The sequence below is a fragment of the Perca flavescens genome, chromosome 17 (assembly GCF_004354835.1).
Source record: "Perca flavescens isolate YP-PL-M2 chromosome 17, PFLA_1.0, whole genome shotgun sequence".
Lineage (NCBI taxonomy): Eukaryota > Metazoa > Chordata > Actinopteri > Perciformes > Percidae > Perca > Perca flavescens.
In genome coordinates this window covers 30,401,002-30,424,789 of record NC_041347.1, presented here as the reverse complement: position 1 = coordinate 30,424,789, position 23,788 = coordinate 30,401,002, and the positions used below count along the sequence as shown (strand labels likewise).

The window sequence follows — 23,788 nt, the reverse complement described above, 5'->3', positions numbered from 1 at the left end:
GGTCTGGGGATTGAACCAGCTAACTCTCGGTCATAAGCTTACTTCTTTAACCTTTAGGCCACCACTGCCCATAAGTTCACTGTGTACCAAACGATCATATTTGATAATGATAATAATAATAATAAATTGAATTTATATAGCGCTTTTCAAGGACTCAAAGTCGCTTTACAGGGAAAGATGGAAAACAAAAACAAGGCAAAACAAAACAAGATTCAGGCACAGGTGAAAAGGGAGCGGAGTGTGGGGCTAAGGATAGGCAGCGGTGAAGAGATGGGTCTTGAGGCGGGACTGGAAGACGGTGAGGGAGTCAGAGGTGCGGATCTCTTAGGGGAGGGAGTTCCAGAGCCTGGGACCTGCCCTGGAGAAGGTTCTGTCCCCAAAACTGCGGAGGTTGGACTTAGGGATGGAGAGGAGACCGGCTGAGGTGGATCTGAGGGACCGTGAGAATTGGTAGGGGGAGAGGAGGTCAGTGAGGTATGAGGGGGCCAGATGGTGGAGGGCTTTGTTATCTGAAACGGGCACAGTTTAGGAGCTTTGAGGAGGGTATCCCATCAACGCAGTGTATTCAGCCCTATTTTGGCAAAGCAATGACTGTTTGAAACATGCTTGAAACTACTCCGTATACAGCTGGCCACAGTTGCGTGAGCAAACACACATAACGCACACACTGATATTTGTGTTTGCTGTCAGATAACAGGGGATCTCAGAAGTCTAATGTGTAACTAGAAAGGTGTATTACAGCTACTTTAGGAGGTTGACGACCGGAAATTGACTTAGAGTAAATTGAGAACTGAAATCCATCATCTGGACAGTTGATAAGCTCGATCCGATCAGGCAGTGAGAGGGCCACGTGTTGACCCTCTTCACCGTCTGGATGCTGAATAAAAGTAGCAGGATACTTTTACAGAAGTTTCCAATCTATGGAGAAGTAAAAGACATCACTGAGCAGGAATTGTTGGCAGCACTGGAGGTGTTAGCTTCACTGTGGGGGGAAGAATGAAGATTGTTGAGTAATGTTGAAGCACAGTAATGGCATTTTTCCATTACATGGTACCTGCTCGACTCGCACTGTTGTGTATGTACTGTTGTCCATTACAGATTTTAGTACCGCCTCAGCGTGGCTGGTCATCATAGCGGCGCCGCAGTAAACTGCCGTGACCTAACGCAACACAAACGCACACAGAACGTCGAAGGTGTGTTGTTGTTGCCACAGCCAGATGAAGCTGCAGGCAGCAAAAACAAAACACAGCTGGCTAAACTATTTAAAAATGGCGGGTTTGTTCAGGACACCCCCCCTCTGTCGCTTTCAGTTGACCTTTTGGTATCTCCTCAGCTTGCTTGGAACCTTGACTGAGGTGGTACTAAAAAAAGTACCTGTTAGCAGGTACCAGGGACTTTTTTTCGTAATGGAAAACCAAAAAAAGGCGAGTCGAGCAGGTACCGTGGAAAAATGAAAAAAAATGCAAAAATGAAAAACAAACTGTAGGTAGGAGAGAGTGTGCAAGCCATATTCTCCTGTGTTTAAGTACATTCTCTGAACAGTTACACCCCACCGTCCACCCTAATAGGTCTTCGTCGCTCAGTTAATTCTTGACTTTGGAAAAACTTTGCGTCACCATAGAAAAGCTCGCTTTGGGTCAAAAACAGCGTTGTTTTAAACGTACAAGCGATGCGGACAGGGCTATCATTACTATCACTTATTCAGGTCCACCACGAGAGAGAGAGGGGAGAGGGATACAAAGAGAGAGCACTTTATTTTTTCTGTCCAGGACTTTGTTTTCCTGTTTCCAGATGCTGACAGGGATCACATTTGACCCAGCTCATTTGCAACAAATTGCCGGTTTTCCTTTTTAAAGGGCAGACGGAGGAGGAATGCTCTCGTCAAAACAGATGTTTTGTGGCAAACAAGCACATGCTCCCTCACTCTCCCATGCTCTCTCGCTCTCTCTTACTCACACACACACACACACACACACACACACACACACACACACACACACACACACACACACACACAAACACACACACACACTTTCAGTCTAAGAATTGCCATCATCAGTTATAATATTATAACACAGTAGAATCAAGTTCAAGTCCTGTCAATGTCAATAGCCCTCTAGCTTGAGTGGGGCTATCATTGTTTCAACGAGGGAGGCTCGAAAGGATACTGCAATCAAAGGAGTCGTGTCGCAGATTGCACTGGTCACCTCCAAATATGTCTTTGATCACAAAAACAACTTTTGTTTTATTGTGTAGTTCATGGATTGCATGGTCTGCTGGATTCAGGACGGAGGTTAAAAGGCACTAGATGGCACTAATGCAGTGCCCTTGCCCAGTATTGTGAAGGGCTGTAGATGATGCAAATGCATACAGTCACAGTACTGACACAAAGTGCAGATTTGAATGGCTCCTAAAGTCCGTAGGTGCACGGCTCCTTGATATCTCTATGGCTGCAGCTGAAGTGGTTTGTGTTTTCAGAGATGCGTTTGGCGACGTTACAGTAAGTTCTGTCATTAATGGCACATTATCTTTTCCGTTGTCTATGAAACGTGGTAAGTTGTGTTTGAATAAGAGAGAGCACACTCAGAGGTATACACATGGATACACACCTGGGGCGGCTTTAGATGTTGTAAACATTCGTGGCTCAGCCAAGAGATTATTTTCCCATTTATGGCAGCTATTTGCACTACTTTTTCAAGCCATTTGATAAGAGAATGACTACAAATCTGTACATATTTGGGAAAAACATGATAGTTGCCAAAGAAAACGGCATGGGATTATCATAAAGTGTGCGTGTCTGTAAAGGGGAGACTTGTGGATACTCCCATTTTCATTTGGATATCTGGATAGGTCAGAGGTCAACAGACCCCTTTGAAAGAGGCCTCGCCAGTTTTCCCCTCAACAAACCCTTCCTGACAAGCTGAAGGCCGCTTGAAACGGTCGGGAACTGTCCCGACTTGATCATAGCTTTTTGTCACCGCCCACCGCAGCCGCTTGCTCCCTTCCACTTTACAGGCAAGGCGCAACTCATCGCAAACAAGCTTATTGCTTCACTTTTAAGGGTCCCAAGCCAAACGGGCGGTTAACTATAAACACAGGGACTTGCAGTGACACAGGTTGAGCCTACTAACCTGCAGTGTCTGTCGAAGGATGTGGCTACTCGTAATTCAACCTGACCTTTTAAAGTGCTCATATTATGCTCATTTTCAGGTTCATAATTGTATTTAGAGGTTGTATAAGAATAGGTTTACATGGTTTAATTTTCAAAAAACACCATATTTTTGTTGTACTGCACATTGCTGCAGCTCCTCTTTTCACCCTGTGTGTTGAGCTCTCTGTTTTAGCTACAGAGTTAGACATCTCACTTCTATTCCGTCTTTGTTGTGAGTCGCACATGCGCAGTAGCTAGGTAAGGACTATTAGCCAGTCAGAAGCAGAGTATGAAGGCGTGCCCTGACAGTGACTAGGTAAGGACTACTAGCCAGTCAGGAGCAGAGTATGAGGGTGTGCCCTGACAGTAACTTGGTAAGGACTACTAGCCAGTCAGGAGCAGAGTATGAGGGTGTGCCCTGACAGTAACTAGGTAAGGACTACTAGCCAGTCAGAAGCAGAGTATGAGGGTGTGCCCGGACAGTAACTAGGTAAGGACTACTAGCCAGTCAGAAGCAGAGTATGAGGGTGTGCCTTGACAGTAACAAGGTAAGGACTACTAGCCAGTCAGAAGCAGAGTATGAGGGTGTGCCCTGACAGTACCTAGGTAAGGACTACTAGCCAGTCAGAAGCAGAGTATGAGGGCGTGCCCTGACAGTACCTAGGTAAGGACTACTAGCCAGTCAGAAGCAGAGTATGAGGGCGTGCCCTGACAGTACCTAGGTAAGGACTACTAGCCAGTCAAAAGCAGAGTATGAGGGCGTGCCCTGACAGTACCTAGGTAAGGACTACTAGCCAGTCAGAAGCAGAGTATGAGGTCGTGCCATGCTAGCAGCTAGGCGAGCATTATAACGTGTGTTACAAAGTGACCACGTTGGTCTCTGAAGTAAAGGCTGGACTACAATAGAGCTGTTTGGAGCTGTTGGTGAACAGTGTTTTCTGTTGGAGATGGTAAGTCCCTTTGGGGGGGACTTTGGGCTTTTTCACTTTGTAAACCTATAATGTGCACAAAAAAGATCTATAACACAAAGGAAAGGGAAATAGCCAAAAAGCATAATAGAACTTTAAGTAATATTTCTCTGCTGCCGGAGAGTACATCAGCCTGCATTTATTCCATCCATGTGGCAGCAACTGACTGCTTGTCAGCATTAGAAAGCAGCCGCCGTGACACAACAGACTTACAGGGAACTAGAAGACCAGGAATAGAGGTTAAGCACTTGCCTCAAACTCCTATAAGGTGAATAGAAGGCCGTTATGTCGATCAAACAAGCACTCAAGGTGGAACAGCTGAATATTATATATATAAGTCCAGCCCCCTTGACATCTGCTCTGAAGCACACATGTTTAGCAGTCTACTCGCCTCTCTCTCTGGCCCTCTGCCTCTCTTTTGTCTTACCCATTTGTATAGCGGTGCTATTTCAAAGTCAGTTGTAAGCAGACTTGTTGAACATGAACTATTGTAGTAGTCAGAGACTGCCTAGTATGTGTGTGTGCTCATACTCACTGTGGCAACGGTGTGTTTTGGATTCAAGCATCCGTCTGACACGAGTGAGGGGGCACGTGCTATAGATAAAAGCGCTGTTATTCTGTCGGATGTAACAGCGATTCTACCACGGTCCGGAGAGATTGCTGCAAAACCATCAAGATATTTGTCTCAAACTAACGAGTACTGTCAAGTCCTCATACAAAATAAAGTAGGTTGTTGTGTCTCTCTCTCCAACTGGACGAGGCAGATGGCCGCCCACTTAGAGTCTGGTTCTGTCCGAGGTTTCCCCCTGTTAAAAGGAAGTCTTTTGTCGCCGCTGTCGCACTAAATGCATGTTCTTGGGGAGGAATTGTATCTGTAAAATGTCCTGAGATCTGTTTTGATTTGACATTATAAATGAAATGAAATTGAATTTAAATAATAATAAAATAATGTCACTTTTGTGGTTAAAAAAAAGTCATCATTGACTGATGCAAACTGCAGTCTACAGTGCCAAATTAGCCCAACCATCAAAGTAGTTGTAAGTCTGCAGAAGGGTTTAGATAAATACCAAGAAGGTTTAGGTTGGTCCAGGCCTGATTGTTTTGTTGCGTTTGGTGCGTGGCAAGCCTTATCTTGACCTTTTGATTCTATTTTCTAAAAGGTGTGCAGCTCTATAGCAACATCTCGCTTATTCCTCCTTTGCTACGGAGAGAGGATAGTGTTTTTTCACATAAAAGATAAAAATGTGTTGAAGAACAATTTTACTTGTAACATTTTAGGAATTAAACCTATATGTGGCAGGTCTTTCAAAAAAACTGATGCTAGTGCAGTTCACTATTGCATATGGTGACAAACTCTTTTTTTGTGTGAAACAACTCATCAAATACATTTTTGCTCTCTGGAGAGAGGCTTTATTTTGGGCGGATGTGATTGAGAAAGTGGGTGAACTCAAATGCATCAATACATTAAGTTTATTTGAAGGATAGACCCTTGACAAGTAGCGTCTCATTTTCGACCGGGTCCTATAAACACAAATACAAAATTCTAAAACACATAACCGACAGAACAGCGTTATAACAAATATACGCTACAAATACACAGATACAGACCGCTCGCTCACCCTCTCTCACCCCCTAGCTGTTACAATTGGATACAATAACCCAGATAATAATCAATTCCATCAGATTAAAGAACAGTTGAAGCTGTTTGTATTCAGCACAAACAGAAGATTGTAATAATAAACACAAATTAAAAGCATACACAGTTTTTTTTTTTAAGATGACAACATAAAGATGTCCTGATGCAGGGTTAAGTGGTAATAGACATTGCTGGTTCTGGGGTTGTTTGATAATAACAGGAGATCATAACATGTCATGTCATAAATGTCAGCTTTATGATTCAGGAACTCCATCTGACAACTGCAGCCATTGTAAAACACTGCAATTGGACAAAACCACAGAATGAAGTCATGTCAGTCGCAGAAACTTCATGTTGATGTTGATGAAATGCTTTCATCAGACTGATAAATGTGAGTGTCCAGCTATTGGCGGCTGTGTTGCTCATCTCAATCGGGGACTGAGTGCACAGAGCGATGCTTTGGTTCAGTTAAAACTGTCATATTGAACCACCCTTCAATTGATGAAAAGCAACTTTGCTATTTAATGAGTTTGCCCCCAGTCGGGCTTGCGTGTATGAGCAGGCATCACCAGGACAATGCTTTAATGAACCGCTGTCATAGTCCATCTCAGTCAGCTACGAGGGACGTCTAATTAGGGACGTTCACCAAGTGTCCCACCACGTCCACTGGACAGACCAGCTAACACCAGTCGGTCCGTAGCCGGTGCCGCTCGCTGCCCTCAGGCCTGCTGGGAAAGATTAGTCAGGCCGAACTACAGTGGCTCCAATATTTACTGACAGCCTCACAATCCCAATTAAAACGACAATTAGTTATGGACAGCGCGGAATAGGACTGGATGATGATGTAATGTCCAAAATCTGAATGGAGAGAGATGAACAATTTCAACTAGATAGGATTCAGATTTCGTCTTACAGCGCTAACAGGGCTGGGCAATATATTGATATTATATCGATATCGTGATTATGAGACTAGATATTGTCTTTTTTTGTTTTGGATATGGTAATATTGTGATGTGACATAAGTGTTGTCTTTTCCTGGTTTTAAAGGCTGCATTACAGTAAAGTGATGTACTTTTCTGAACTCCCCAGACTGTTCTAGCTGTTCTATTATTTGCCTTTTCCTCACTTAGACATTATGTCCACATTACTGATGATTATTTATCTAAAATCTAAGTTTGAACATATTTTGTTAAAGCACCAATTGTCCACCCTAGAATATTGCCGCAATATCGGTATCGAGGTATTTGGTCAACAATATCGTGATATCTGATTTTCTCCGTATCACCCAGCCCTAGCTAACATTATATCAAAGACGCATGAAATGTAAGCTAGTGAAAGTTGGGGCCAATTTGGACCTCAAAGTAGTTGTAGTAGCAAAGATCATCAATCAACAAACGTTCCTGGCCTAAGGCCGTTCATTAGACCAGGATCTGGCGTCAGTCCAGGATGCCTCGATATTTGCTGACAGGCAGTCCAACTGGACCCCTATCCAACGTGGGATTAATTGGTCCTATCAGGCCAAAACCCGTTTTTTTAGCAATCCACTATTTACCCTTTGACAGATTACTAAGAATGCTGGCTGATTTTAGATCAGTTTGAGTAAGTTTCAGTAAGAGTTTAATACATATTAATACAGTATGTGACATTTTGGGAGGACACACACCAGATATAAGACATATACAGTACATATTGGCTGTGTCTCAATTCAATACTACTATATACTCACATTAAACAGATTTACAGTAGCAGAAAAATCCAAACATTACTGTTTTGCGATTTATTAAGGGACACTGACAACCAAAATATTTTCAAAGCTTGATTAGTTGTATTTGATAGTGATATTCCAATATAGGAGTATGATGTGTGGAGATATAGGTAGGAGGAGGAATATAATATTATGGGGGTATAATATCTGCAAATGCATTGTCATTTATGGGGTTCATACGACTTAACTTATTAACTTATTAACTTATGCACAGCAATTCGCATCATATCCCACGGAATTACGGTGACCGGCAACTGTACACAAGACAGTTTAGCTGCCAAAAGGTGACCGTGACCCGGCTACCGGTCATGATGGTTTAGCCACACTGTGGTTACCACTGTGGATGCGTTTGACCTGATGAAGACCCGACTGGGATCAGAACACTTTCCATTTATATAGATCTGTAGATTGGAATATTGAGTGTGCAGGTGTTTCCATCTGTGCCGTTTCATCAGACACCCTTGATCTTGATGTGCGCGTAACTAAGCTCCTTCTATTACACCATCCCCAACACCTTTAAAAAAACAGTGTATTGATTTCATGTGTATCCTGGCATTTTGCGTGCTTGGAATCAGTAAATAGTCTCCAGTTGGTGCTTGTTGTGACTAGCCACCCCAAAGAGCTTTGTGGTGTTAAGGAACAGTGAGTTTCTAATGAATCGGGGTCACCGAACCTCATGCGTAGATCACCTCCAGGTTACCTTGAACTCCATTTAGGCCTGATGGGGACTCTGTGTTGTCCTTGTGTTTACTCCCCTGGCTCTAACCTGCTTTCTCAGCGAGGTGAGGCTGGGATGTCTGGCCTGCGCTCTGCCTGGCAGTGTTGCAAATGGGAAATAATGAGTTGTTAACAAGCATTAAATGAAACCTCAGCAATAGATTTTGACAAACTGACGTTGTAGGTAAGTTCACAATTATTATTATTATTATTATTTTCTTTTAGGATTTCTATTCGAAGCAGACTGCTGGAATATCAGATTACGTTCCGGGTGAGGGCTTTCTCTTCTGCCTTCTCACTCCCGAGCCTCAGTTTTTTGTTTCATATAGGCTGAATCAGCTTACAAATTATGGTAATAAGATCACCCATCTGTGAACCTGAGAAATTGGCACGGACCATTTCTATTTCAGTTCTTCTGGGGATGGCTCATACCTTTAGTGATAACTTGATACGATTCATCCAGAGTGAGAGTTTTCACTCGCACGCGTGTAATTGAGTTTGCCTAAGTGAAACTGCTGTCAGATTTCTCAGATGGGATTCGTAATTAGACAAGATGAACTTTTAAACTTGGTGGTGCTCTGGTTCCTAACAGCCTTGAAATCAAACATATTGGAAACGCACAGAGGGCCTGGTGGAGCCTTTTTTTTGTTCTGCACTCGCACGTGTGTGGTTAACTACGCGGACACCTGTAAACCCCCACAAACACACATGCACAAGCAGGTAGATGTGGGCAACCACCCAAACAGATGAGTATGCACTGGATGCATTGAGAAATGAACAAATGCACACACATAAGTGTGTATATATATATATATATATATATATATATATATATATATATATATATATATATATAACACACACACCGTGTACAAACTATAAAAAACCCAAATACTCTGAAGTTGTACTGACGACCCTTATGGGATAAACAACTGAGTAGCAGCAGTGCACGTCTGCCTGGGAGGGAGGGAGGAAGAGGGATGTTTGGGAAAAATATTGTCTTTGATCTGATGATATCTGCTGTTCGGGCTAACTTGCCATGAAGGCTGAACAAAACAAGAGTGTTTGTCAAACATAATTTGCTTTCGTCTTGGTGACGCCCCGGGATTGTAAAGCTGAAAGGAAGGTGATAATAACTAAACGTCTCTCTCTCTCTGTCTCTCTCTCTACGCAGTGTGTGACAAACAAAGTTGTTGTGCTCTGTAAGTTGAAAAGCTCCTGCAGTGTCTCTGCTGACTGCTGCCACTCAGCGTCAGACAGCAACAGATTACCTGCAACAGCACCGGATGTTCTTTTTCACGGACATTTATACAGTTTGTGACATGACTATGACTGCGCTGGATTGCTATTACTGCCAATACTGACGTTATAGAACATATATTGTGTTTTAGTCGGATCTAACCAATCCACATCAAATATTGTCTTTTGTTGCTATTTTTTTAACCTTCCACTCTCCACTTGTAGTTAAGAAGTGATGTGTCGTAACAGACTCATGGTACCTGACAAAGAAAAATTATACCAATCAGCAGTGCTTTGTAAATTCACGTTTTTAAGAAGTGCTACAAAGGTACAGTCATTGTTAACGGTATTAATACTGATTAAGCCACATGGAGAGCACAATTTCCTTCATTTTGTGGTGAAGGTTGACAGACCACAAATCAGTCTTTTAATTTACAAATCAACAGGGTAGTTTGTGTCAGGCTGAGCCGTGATTGGTTAATAGGCACCCACTATCTATTTCCCATTTGCAAGCAGCGAGGCAAAGCTGCATGCCACTTGTGTTTTTAATAAGTCAGTTGAATTGTGTTTTGGTAAGAAATGTCAGGGCATTTTTGGTGATTTTTCTTCCTTCATTTTCACTTTAACTGGTTGTCTAGATTAGATCAACTTTATTGTCATTTAGCAGACTACAGGTACAGAGCCAATGAAATGCAGTTGACATCCAACGCAGTCGCGGGTGAAGAGGGAGTAGAGCAGAGGGCTCGACACACAGCCCTGCGGCACGCTAGTGTTCAGGGTGATAGTGGAGGAGGAGAGACTTCCTAATTTAACAGCCTGGGGTCTGTTAGTAAGTAAGTCCATAATCCAGTTGCAGAGTGAGTTGCTGATGCCAAGCTGGCTGAGCTTGGAGATCAGCTTGGAGGGGATCACAGTGTTGAATGTTGAACTGAAGTCAATGAACAGCATTCTAACATGTATTGGGACTGTCCAGGTGGGTGAGTTCCAGGTGGAGCGCTGTGGAGATGGCATCCTCTGTTAATCTGTCGCGTCTGTAGGCAAATTGGTACGGGTCCATTGCAGCAGGCAGACATGATTTCAGTTGTGACAGGACAAAAACATTTCAAAACATTTCGCAATGATGGGTGCATCCGGGCGGAAATCATTCAGTTCCTTGGCTGCGGAGTGTTTAGGCACTGGAACAATGGTGGCAGATTTAAAACTGGGGGGACTGTTGAATGGGCTAGAGACATGTTGAAGATGTCAGTGAAGACACCAGCCAGCTGCTCTGTGCAGGCTCGCAACAAACGTCCGGGAACTCCATCAGGGCCAGCAGCTTTCGGAGCATTCACCCTGCCCTGGACGTCGCAGACATCCGAGGTGGAAAATTGGAGTGTGTCCTCGTCCAGCAGCTCCCATTAACTGACCTACTGAAATCTAACTAATAACTATGGTAGTGAGATATAATACTACAATAACTGGTGTGATTTATGGCCACATCTATATAAAACATGACCCATAGTGTGAAAACTTCTCTTTCAGATCCAATTCAATTTTATTTATAGGATCAATTCATGACAAGAGTTATCTCGAGACACTTTACACATAGAGTAGGTAGACCACGCTCTATAATTTACAAAGACCCAACAATTCCAGTAATTCCCCCAAGAGCAAGCGTTCATTGCGACAGTGGCGAGGAAAAACTCCCTTTTAGGGAGAAACCCGGGACAGACCCAGGCTCTTGGTAGGCGGTGTCTGACGGTGCCGGTTGGGGGTGTGATGAACAGTGGCAATAATAGTCATAATAAAGATAATGGAACTATGACTAGAAATAGTAGCTGCAGTAGTTCATGGCATAGATAAAAATATAAGAATAATTGTTGCCTGCCTGAGTCTGTTTTACCTGAGAGAGAGAGAGAGAGAGAGACAGACACACACACACACACACACACACACACACACACCTGGATTGCCCTGAAGGGTTAGCACATAGCAGTCACACTGATTAACTTAAAAAATATCCTCTCACCCTGTTATCCTTTCATGGCCACATAGCTGCTCTCTCTTCTTATTCCCTCTTTTCTCCCCACCTCCCCTTTTTTCCATCCCCCATCAGGCAGGCAGACAAGGTGACCCAGCATGGCTCCTGCTCTCTGTCCAGATGTTGAATCACTGTGATCGCCCCTCTGTACATTGGTCATTGTCTGGCTGATAAAGAGCAGCTTCCAGACACTCACTAGGAGCTGCTTTCAAAAAAAAAGATTAAATCTCTGATAGAACATGATTATTTAGACTCTCACTCATGTTCTATTGATCGGACCGTTTGCTTGTCTAAGAAAATGGCATCCTGATTTTGAGCGCTCGTGTTCACATTTATAAAACTTATCTGTGTGTGTGTGTGTGTGTGTGTGTGTGTGTGTGTGTGTGTGTGTGTGTGTGTGTGAGATCATACACACATAAGCTCTCCTTGTTTATTGTGTCACTGCTTGACATCTTTGACCAAAAACTTCACCACTGTAGTCTTATTCATCTAATTGAATATCGACTCGCGGTCAGCGTCTTATGTTTTGACTTTCATAAATCTGTCTGTGCTCCATGGCGTCGTCAATAACAAAGAGCCGGAGTGGAGGTTTTATTTGGAATTGGCATTCTGACTAAATTACTCCAAAAATGAAAACAAACCCCAGGAAGAACCTTACTGTTGACTGAAACACGTCGCCACAAAGAACATCTGCCTTGGAATGCTAATAAAGGTAAAGTATGGCTTTCTGACTAGATTCTTTTTGCCTCTCTCTCCTGTCTGTCTCTCTCCTGTCACCTAGACAACCTGTTAATTGATTACCAGTTTACCTTCAGCTTGCTTCAGGAAGATGACCGCCACTACACCAGCATCAACTTCATGGCTACACCTGAACAGGTAACACCGGGGGCTTTTGCTCCTTGTTGCATTTAATCTAGGATAAAAACGGGAAGTATTTCCAAGTAAATCGGACTAATGTTTCTCATACTTGTGACGCTCTTCTGATCTAAACATCAAACGACTGTTTTGCAATGCTGTGTCAGCGATGGGGTATGGTCCGACATCTGTCTATTCTGGTGGGGGGGGGGGGACGACGCTCTGGCTTATTTGTATTTCTTTAAACCAATCACAACCGTCCTGGGTGGTGCTAAGCCCCGATAGCGGAGATAGTACGAGGGAAGGGACATCTGTCTCAACGGAACGACAATGTCCAATCCCTTGAGCCAGACTATCAAAAGACATATTTTTGAGTTTCATGCTCTGTATCGGAACATTTGTTTAAATTGAATCAGACCTATCTAATAAAACATGTTCAAGTCAATGAGACAAAAGCCCGCAACTGAAATTGAACCGGTCAATGTCGTAAGGAACCTGATGTGCAAGAGGACAATTTGATCGCCAGGATGGCCCCAAGTCTGTTTTTAAAAGAAGCTATAGAACTTTCACTGTCTAAATGTAAGAATATGCTGTCAACAGTGATCTTGAGTTTTATTGGACCTGTTTTTGCTTTCTTAGAGCCTGAAGCTGTGTTCAGATACAACTCAAAGTGGAATTTCGAGGCAGCATTGCACACAAAATCAATGGACCGACACAAAAAGAGGCCAATAGATTTAAATACGCCTTAGGTGACACAAGTTGAGCAGAACATGGAGAATCTCGAGTAAAAGACTCCTGTTGGACTTTATAAATGTACACAAAAGTACAAAAGGTCGGCAAACTGGAAGGAAAATAAGTTTCAAAAAGTATATATACGTGAACTGCAAAATCCACTCAGCAATCAATAAATGAACCAATGTTTTGCATTGTGTTTGACGGCATCTTCCGCTTTCATCATTTTCTTCCCCCACAGTGTAAAACTTTCTTCCACTTTAGATCAAAATCAGTCTGTCCACAAGTGTTGCTGTTTATGTCCAGCTCAGTAACACCAGCCTTGCATGTGTTTCTTTTGTCTTTGTGTTCAGGCCAACAAGAATCTCGACATGTCCATCAACGCCTCGAACAACTTCAACCTCAACATCACTTGGTCCTTAAGCTCTACAGGTAGAGAGCACATTCACGTATTTATACTTGTCCCGATAATGCTATTGTTTGATTTTCTGATTCTCTGAAGTCCATTAAAAATGAAAGGCCTTGCAAAACAAACGTAATAAAGAACCTATAACGTTACTAAAAACAGTCAAAGGTCCCATATTGTAAATATTATATAAATACTGTGAAAGTATCAAAACACTCAATCCATTTTCCAATCCAATTTTTCGGTAGGGGGTCTTAAAGAGACAGGCGCTAAAACGGAGCGTTTCAGACAGAGTGTAAATACAGGTATATTTAGACAGACAGTGTGAGAAAAATAATGTGTTTTTGGAACATTAAGGCATGTAAACATGTTCTAGTAGAAACTCAAATTACAAGTAGGAACCTGAAAATAAGCATAATATGGAACCTTTTAAAAGCAATCTTCTCTTTAAAGGTCCCACTTTATGAGGTTTTTTAACATTAATATGCGTTCCCCCAGCCTGCCTATGGTCCCCCAGTGGCTAGAAATGGTGATACGTGTAAACCGAGCCCTGGGTATCCTGCTCTGCCTTTGAGAAAATACTAAGGAAAGCTGTAATTCTGCACCAAGGCTGAATTTGGGGAAAGAGATGCAGTATTAGGGGACCACTAAGGCCTATATAAAAGCATCCAAAAAGCTGCATGTCATAGGACCTTTAAAAACACCCCATTAGTTTTTATTATAGGACATTTCAGTAAATGAAACAAAGTGCGATATTAGATGTTATTTAACTTGAATTTAATGCAGTGGTTGATTGTTAAGCTTGGTCACTTAGCAGTCTTAAAAGATATCACACAGTCAGTATCTTTCATTAGTGGTCAAGTGTCCTTAAGCAAAATGGTCAGATCCACTTCCTGCTCGCCTCCTGGAGATTCCCCCTCCTGACAAACACATCAGAAGCTATTTTCAAATTTTGGTATTAGGCTGTTTTACACATTTCCCCTCCTGATTTCAATTAAGATAAAAGCACTCTGCTTTCAGTGTCTCGGGGCCCAGAGCCTCCTTTAGTTTGGGACTGGGCCTTTCGTGTGTGTGTGTGTGTGTGTGTGTGTGTGTGTGTGTGTGTGTGTGTGTGTGTGTGTGTGTGTGTGTGTGTGCGCTTGTGTGCAGTCTACTACAGTGTTTAATGGCCCTGATAAAGCAGGAGGTGGAAATATTTTATTCACAACGTCTGAAAAACTCAGTCATTAACACATGCTGATAGTGCTCTGAAGGATACTGAACTGAGACCACTTCAGCGCTGAGAGGAATTTACACGCATCGCTCTGAATTTGCCTGCGTGAGATGAAAGGTTCAAAATTGACATTTTAAAATTAAGACTTTTTTTCCACTCAACCTGCTCGCTTACCACTTTCTGTGTAAAATATCTTTACCAGAACGTTCACAGTGAAAGCAGCTCAGCTGATGGACCACAAGCCATCCAAAATCTGTTATGTTTACTCATAGTAATTATGCCAAATATAATATGTAGTTTTTTATCGCAATATTGTAAAATTTCTGTGTAACACAATTTTACATCTAGGATGCTTACAAGGCCCCAATAAGAAAAAGACTGGCTTGTTTCTTTCTCTGGCCTATTTTGACATTTACAAGGTACTTTGGGACACCGTGGCTGTTGACAATCCTGACCCCAGTAGTCTGTCTCTGGCCCCCGCTGCCTGTTTTGGCCTACCTTTATCAGGCAGGTCATCAAAGACTACAAGCGATAACTGGTCAGGCTTCACCGTTTAGTGTCTCTCAGCCGAGTCTTGACACGACCCTGATTACCAACTCTAACACCTGAGGCCATCTCAAATCACATACATGATGGAAAAGAAATTATATTTTAATTGTATATTTATATACATTTCTGTAAATCCTATATTACCATTGAACTGCTCGTTAATTTCCACATGGTTCATCACAACCAGAAATATATAGCGATAAGTATGAACAGTAGCCTGACAAGCCAGACCCACATCAAGATGTTGGGTCTGGGAACTCACCATTGGCAGGGCTCAATCCGAGGGGCGGGATAAATGGTTGTCTTTCAACTTCCCTCTGCACGTGATAGGATAGCGCTACAACCAACCAAAGCAACGAAGAAGGTAGCGGATTAAACTTTTGCCGTATCCGGTCGGCAAAACTCCGAAAACATCTTCCTTTTTCAAGAATGACTTTGGTGCCGTTCTTTTCTCAAAGAAAAGCTGAACTCTTAACTTAACCAATTCCAAAGACCTCTGTTCGCCAGCAGCAGCAGTCATCTTCTTTGTTTTCAAATAGCAGGGAATTCACGCGGAACCGTCGCAACTCTGCCGTCATTATGTTAAGCCCCGCCCACCGACTCTATACACAATGTGATTGGCCTGACTAGAGCTTGGTTTTTCCAGCTCCCAAGCCAACAGAGAGTTGCTAGACAACCGCTAGGGGGCGTCTAGATTTCTAGGCTATATGAGCAGTCTTTCTATCAGTAGACAGATCACTATAGATCCTGGGTAGGTTCCTTTACTCGTGCTTCTGGGAGGGACAGAAACATGGCCGTAGCAAAACCAAACTGGTCAGTGGCCGATACAACGCTTTGTTGGAGGCCTTTAAAGATTTGACGATTGTTGATGGTCGAAAGGGCCGAACAAACAAGTTGTTCACCTTTTTATATTTAGATGATTAAACGCTTTGGGGTATGCAAATGCACATCTTATCGGATCACTTTATTTAGCATCCATGTAAACGGTTTAGTTGGAATCTCTAATCAGAATGATTTCAATCGGGTCGAAGAAATATTGTCCACGTCACCGCAGCTTCTGCTAGCTGCCCACCAGATGGACACGGAACACTTTTGTGATGCAAGAATGGCAAAAAAGTTCTTTTACATTATTGATTGTTTTGTTTTTTTTTTTTTTTTTTATACCTGATAAAGTATCCTGATTCTTTCCACTTTGTTGCACTGTATTTCTCTTAAACTGCTCTCTGCCTCTCACAGCGGGCACCATCTCAGGGGAGGAGATGCCCATCATAGCGAGGACCAACATCAAGGAGCACCGTGACAGTTTCTCATGTGAAAAGTTCAACTTCAGACTTCACCACAACATCACCTTCTACGTCTATATGTCCAACTTCAGCTGGCCAATCAAGATCCAGGTTAGAGGCTCAGGGTGGGGGTGAGGATACACGGGGTTTGGTTGTGAGGAGGATGAAGGATAATGACAGCTGATGTGATGTTTTACAATCATTTGAACCAAAGCTGAAGCCAACAGTCTGGATATTAGGGCTGAAAATAATGATCATTTTCGTTAAAGGCTATGTAGAACAGTGAAAAATGACCATCACATGTTCCTGGCGTTTTTTTCAGACAAAAAGCCCACATTGAAAAGTTTTATATCAATTTATTTTTTTCATAAAAGCAGCAAAGGCTCACATTGAGAAGCTGGAACCTTTTAATATAGCCTTTTTATTAAAGGCCCGATATGTTGTGATCTGCAGAAAAAATCCTGCAAGGGACGTGCAGCCATAACATTGAGTCCTCTGCCTAAGTAAGTCAGTTTAAGTGTTTGGATGAAGAAGGGAAAATCATCATCATCATCATCATCATCATCTCCAGTTTTCAGGGGAGCTGTCTCTCTGTAAAACATATAGCACTGACAGGCTTTGTACGTTGAGCATAAACTATTCTGAAAAGTGTTTGGCAAATCTGCTATCACATTTAATGATCTGTGAGTTTTCCAACATCTCTCCATCAATTATGCAGCACCGGATTAAATCTCCAGGCGGCAGCCACACACACTAAATATTCACGCTACAGCCTTATGAGCCATTAAATTGAAGTAGACTTTTAGCAGTGATATTTTAAGATGACTGTCATGCAGGGCGCGGGGTGTGTGCTGATGGATGGAGTCAAGAAGTGACAGAATGGAGAAATAAGGGGGAGAGTTAAGACAGGCTGGCTGGTAAACTGATGTTAAGACTACCGAACAGTCAAAATGTCCAGTGTTGAGAAAATGAAGAATGGTTAATTGACGGAATGACGGAGAAAAGACAGCGGCTCTGGAGCCAGATAAAGCCATAAAGCAGAGGGTGGATGCATGGATGAGTGGATGGACTGATGAATGGAGAGATAATGGGGGGGGGGAATAAATGGAAAGGAGCTGCTCGGTTACATAATCATTTAGTTAAAAGTTGAAGCAAAAATACGGATTTAAAAGACATGAAATGATTAAAGCTTATTTTGAACAACAAGGCTCACATGTTTTAATATTTTTCTTTTAATAAAACAATTCTTGTGAAGAGACTTGAGGGCAAAATGCATTGCATCAAATGTCCCCGCCTTGAAAAGATTTTTTTTTTCCAAAAATGTTCTAACAGAAAATGTGCACCAGGTAGCAGAAAAGTGCTGAAAAGAAAGTTGTGAATTATTTATTTCATTTTAAAATGGACTAGCAGTTATCATATTAGTATATTTTTGGTTTTGTAATAATCTGATATCATGAAGAACTCAAACATTGTTCAATTCTGATAGATTTGACTATGTTTGTGTTTTTGTTTTTACAACCGTGATGGTTCAAGATAAAAAAAAAAATGTATATATATAATGAGGAAGACACGGATGGTCAACAAAGGTTTGAGTCCATGAAACCTTGTTTTTGTGTATGATTTTGTCCATCATGGGGCGTAACATAAAAACATAACATCATTTTAACGCATTGTGACGAACGGATCGAATCGTATGATATCGTGTGAAAATGTATACACAATTCGTATGATATCCTACCAAATTACTGTGATGACTGGTCACATGACAGTTGAGTTTAGTTGGTTTAGTACGACTAATTAGAAAAAAGATTGTGATTTGGGATAAAACTTCTTCCAGGACACGAACACCACTCCTTCGCTTGAAATCCCTCTGCTTTAGGACCCATCCATCCATCCATCCATCCATCACTCTTTTTTTTGTGGGAAAAAAACCCTTCCACTGATTTAAAGCGACTGCCACTATATTAGCTTGTATGCAGCCATTCACTTGAAATGTTGAATGAAATGTTTATTTATTTTTTTCAATTACTCATGTTTTTGAAACCCAAGATATAATGTATCAAAGCCGTGCACATGATTTCAAGTGGTAACATCATTTGGAAACTTCATCCCAATCAGCCTGTATTATCACAGTCATTTGGTTCGTATAAATGTTGGCGTTTATTGCTGAGTGTCCGGCACCTCGTCATGGGTCATTTGTCCATCGATCGCTCCCCTCGTATGCATTTCCCATTAATGCTACATTATCAGAGCTCCATATATCTGCTGGTTGAAAAGTGATATGATAATTACCACGATGAGGCCTATCTCGCCGCCATGTCAGACGTGCTCGTGTGTAACATGAGGAGCACTCGGCGTCCGGGCCTCTGACCTTGGTGGCTTCCGACGCCAGTACAGGGCGAGGATCAGAAATTGTCCTGAGAATTGGTAATGAACCGCTCTGATATATTTGATCTAATAGACATGTGCGCGCACACACACACACACATACAGGTGCACACAAAAAAACATCCACATGCACACTCACATGAAGGACAAAGTGGGAGGAAAAGATTAGGGGTGTAACGATACTTTGATCTTGAATAAATCCTCTACGTTCCAACATTATCGACACAAAGTGAAAACATATATATAATATCATCTTTAAAGGGGAACTATTATATAGCATTTTCAGGTTCACACTGCCCATGTGTTAAGTGCTGCAGGGAACGGTGGACCCAAATGCAGGAGATCAGGCAGGAAAAAGTTAGAGCTTGAGGATTTATTAGAACGAAGAGTAAATCCCAACAAAGGAGTCCAAAAATCCAGCAGGCAAAAACAACACAAGGAGTCAAAAAGAAGCAGGCAAAAACTAATGTCCAAAATAATGAAAAAACACGACAGGAACAAAAGACCGCTGAGAAGATTCTGAATGCAGGCACAAGAGTGAAACCTACTGACCAGGCAGAGAATCGTGATATCAATTCTAAGCTAAAAAAAAATCGTGATTCATATTTTCCCACACGAATCGTGCAGGCCTACTTCCAACAGGATACACCCCTACTTATTTTGTTGTGGCTTGTTCTCTGACTTCCTCAACAAGACCAAATGTGTAGCTTTTCTACTCATTTTTTCTACTCAACTCTTCTTCTGTCAAACCCTTTCTTATTGTGAGGAGTAGCGTCTGTGTTTTTGTGGCCTCCACTCTCATTGCAAGAAATAAAATCATTCAATTGCTTAGCGTCGTTTGGACATGAAGAGTGACTGCATGGTTGGTGTCACTGTTCATCTTATCTCTCCATGCCCTTATAATATAATATGAATGCATAATCTATAAGGTCGTTCTGTATGTAAGACAAATTATTACAAATTTAAATGAATGAATGAAACTGAAAAGCTACTCAATATGTGTTATCCTTAAAACATTAAAATTAAAATGACGGGTAATAATAGATTATGATGGAATTTTTACAACCAACGAGAAAGTCCAACGCAACCTCTTCTTCTTGGCACAAAACAAAAGAAAATAGTCACATGGACAAATATCCTCACCTAGGGGGTCGAAAACTGAGATTCCTACTTAGAAAGGTAGAAATCCATGAAAACACACACACTAACGCGAGCGGTGAGTGTTTCCCTAGCGGCGTCCTGACGTCAGCCGGGGGGGTCGGGGCGGTAGTCGAGGTGTTGGAATCGGTCGTTCTGCTGGAACAGATGTTGATTGGTTCTGTCACGCTGACCTTGCACCTCCGTCCTGGCTCTCCAGCGCTCTCCTCTTGACACAACGTTTACCACAATGTTCCTGCTTTGAATGTACGTAGGGGCGAGTTACAGCTTTGGACATTATTCAGCATCCCTTCAGCTGTTTGCTTCAAATACATCAGGAAAGTACAGACTCTAAGACAAATGCAGTATGGCTTCATGTTCCAGAAATTGGTAAAGATCATTTAGTCCAGTGGCGGACCCTGGTCCTGGACCCTGAGCCTTCAATAGGACTATGGGACCACACGTGGCAAAAAGCAATCTACTAAAGCAATAACAATAATAGCCAGATCCCTATGTCATACATTGAAGTTGAGGATATTAAATGTTTATTAAAAATGTGTTTGCCCTAAATAGCTTCACGACCATAATAAATATGTCTCTGTTCACAATACACAAAGGTCATTTTGGAAAACCAGAAACACAAAGCTGGTTATAGGAAAATAAATGGTTACACTTTACTGGAAGGTATCTACATAAGAGAGACATGACACGATCATGAAAACATGACACTGTCATGACCAGTGTTGCCACAGTTACTTTGAAAAAGTAACTTAGTTACTTTACAGATTACTTGATTTTAAAAGTAACAAAGTTAGATTACAAGTTACTTTATTAGTTCCATTCAGCAACTGCCGACAACACCCCCACAGCCTCAACATAAAAATGACAACCGGTTTACTGTGAGGCAGCTCAGCGTTGCCAGTAGTCGGATCTGGTTTATTATGGCACGAAAGAGAGCGAGTCAACCGTGTTTAAGGGCAGCATTTCGGCTACAACATAGGCCTACTGCCCGACCAACTTCTTCAACTCTCCCCCACTTACTGGTTTTGCACCTAAGTCCAGCTTTTGTTGTTTGGGTGGTGGGGGGGCCTACTGCTCTCTGTTTCGCACCACCTGCTGGGACTTGCTCTGTAAGTTTGACTGCAGTGCTGCGACTCCAAATGGTTCTTCAAATCTGACGTAGTGTTTTTTTTAGCTAGATAGCACTTTGTCGCCACCAGCACAGAGTGTACAACCAACCTTAATATTGCCGTCTTTAGCTGACACAAACTCTAAATAGTGACTGTATTTCCAGCTAGAAAACGCGCATCTCTCTCCTCCCTCCATTGTTGTTTACGTTTGTGTCGCTGCGTGGTACACGTGACCTGTCCTCATGCTGAAAACGTGACCTGTCCTCATGCTGAAAACGTGACCTGTCATATACGTGACTTCACTCCCCGAGACGCAAGAAGAAAGCAAAAATATATATTTTTACTAAGGAAAATGACAAAAATAGTAACGCACAGTGACTTGGATAAGTAACTTTAATCTGATTACTGGTTTGGAAATAGTAACGCGTTAGATTACTCGTTACTGAAAAAAGTGGTCAGATTAGAACCCTAACTCTAACCCTAACCATAACTTGTCATGACAAAAAACAAATGACACTTACTAAAAGAAGCGTTATGTCATAAACGTTTATGACTTGTTTATAATGTTTATGACATGTTCATGACATTGTCATTTCACTCTTATGTAGATACCTTCCAGTAAAGTGTAACCAAATACATTTATCCAAAACACTTTTCCATTTATACTGACTCATGTTCCTGATAACCCTAACCCTATTTAGCAATAATCTGGACGGTATTACTATTATTTCAGTGAATAAAACCAGAAAAAAATAAATACATAAATAAATAATGTAAGAATACAACAATGATTTTAATATTTTTTCTTAGGCCTTCACTGAATACCTTGAAGGCCCAAAGGGTTCCCCTCTGATTTAGACATAGACTATTCATTTGAAAGTTTTACGTGTTGTTGATTGTTCCTTAGTTTTAAAGCATAAAGTTCCCTTACGTGTATGTATATCCAACATTTTGTAAATGTTATATAATATTAAGTATCTTTTTTTTTTTTTTAAGGTGGAACTTCCAATTATGAAATTGAATTATAAAATCAATACGTGTAAAGTGAACTGTCAGGATAGAAATATTAAAATAAGTGCAGAAACAAACTATGGCACAGGCAAATATAGCTCATACTGTAATTTGTTAATTTTGACACTGTTTTTTCCATAAACTAGGACTGGCCTGGATTTGTTTGTAATCCAAAAATCATGTTTTATTGATATAGCCCACAAACGTGGGAACACGACCCAGTTTCGCTCTTCATCTTTCTGTTTTGAAGGAACTAACTGTTAATTTAGCTATAAATTGTATAACTTGAGACCGTAACTGTTCCTGTTTTAAACATCTCTGTTTGTAATTCAGCAGAAAATGTTATCTCAACAAGAAAGGACTGTTATCACGGCGATGAACAGCCCTTTTTTTTCCCACTCTATACGTTTCGGACACACTAAAATAAAATGGACATCAGAAAACAAATCACACTGTGCTGATTAAAGAACTTGTTTCTGTTGATTCCTCATTTGAAATTTTTGCTGAAAGACACGGTTCTTTAGCATCTTCTGCCTCTCTCTCTCTTTGCGTCCCCTATGCATCACAGCCTATAGGCCAGCTGATTAAAAGCCTTCTGTCAGAGGTGAGCAGCCATTTTGTCGCAGGCGATCTCAGGGCTGCCGTGATTGGTCGGATGATTTGATTTGCCGCGTAGTGCTCAGTCACTTATTATCCTCTGCGCCTGCCGTCATTAAATAGGATGCCTCTCCTAATCCAATATCTGACACACACACACACACACACAAACACCCTCTCTGATCATGTCAGTTACAAAGTGTCCTTTATTGGATCAAAACAGAAGTTGAAACTGTTAACTGTATGACACACACACACACACAGACGCACACACAGACAGGAGGAGCGCGGTCTATCTGATGCATCTCATTGAGGCAGTATTATATTCCATAGGGTGGAAGAGGAGAGGGAAGGCTGAGTGCTGCCCATTTAAACAGGAAGTCATCAGCAACATCAGGAAAAATTCGGCTGGTTGTGTTGGGATTTATACAGGCTACGTTTTCGGTCGCAATAATATTACATTTTTCGAGTCCACAAAAAAAGTTGTGGCATAATCTGCAGTGGCTTAGTGAGTGCGGGGGACAGTTGTGGCTGGCGAGCACTAACATGTTACCAATTAGCTCCGCAGTCACAGCAGCTCATGAACTTGCCCTGCAAATAACACCATGTTTCCAACACCACCCATTTTAGCTGGGCCTCTTTCTGGTCTGACCAGGGACTTATAGGTTGATTTGCAGGTTTTTCAAAAACTGGTACAGTGCTACAGTGCAGCCTTCTTTGTTTGGAACATGAAAACCTGCTGACATTATTTTTTTAATATGAAAGAGAAAACTGCATTATTTTTTAACGCTCAATAACGTATGTTATACACTATTTAAATGACGCTGGAAACAAACGACTCATCAAAAACATAAAATGCATTTTTAATCCTTTTATAGAGGTTTAATAAAGAAATACAAACTGTTAACCAGGTCACAACCCTTTTATTACCTGGCCCTTGTTACATGTTTACAGGTCAATATCATGTTTAAGTGGTGAAGTAGTAAATGTT

General features: G+C 41.7%; 1 protein-coding gene across 6 annotated transcripts in view; it reads left to right on the top strand.

Annotated features, from left to right (window-relative positions):
- The window catches only part of LOC114571834 (attractin-like protein 1), a 322,321-nt gene that overhangs the window by 151,735 nt on the left and 146,798 nt on the right, over positions 1-23,788 (top strand). For all 6 annotated transcript variants that reach the window (XM_028603035.1, XM_028603034.1, XM_028603036.1 and 3 more), the window contains 3 exons: positions 12,278-12,372; positions 13,437-13,515; positions 16,488-16,645. In XM_028603035.1, coding sequence (XP_028458836.1) covers positions 12,278-12,372; positions 13,437-13,515; positions 16,488-16,645 — 332 coding nt within the window. The remainder of the gene's footprint in view (positions 1-12,277; positions 12,373-13,436; positions 13,516-16,487; positions 16,646-23,788) is intronic.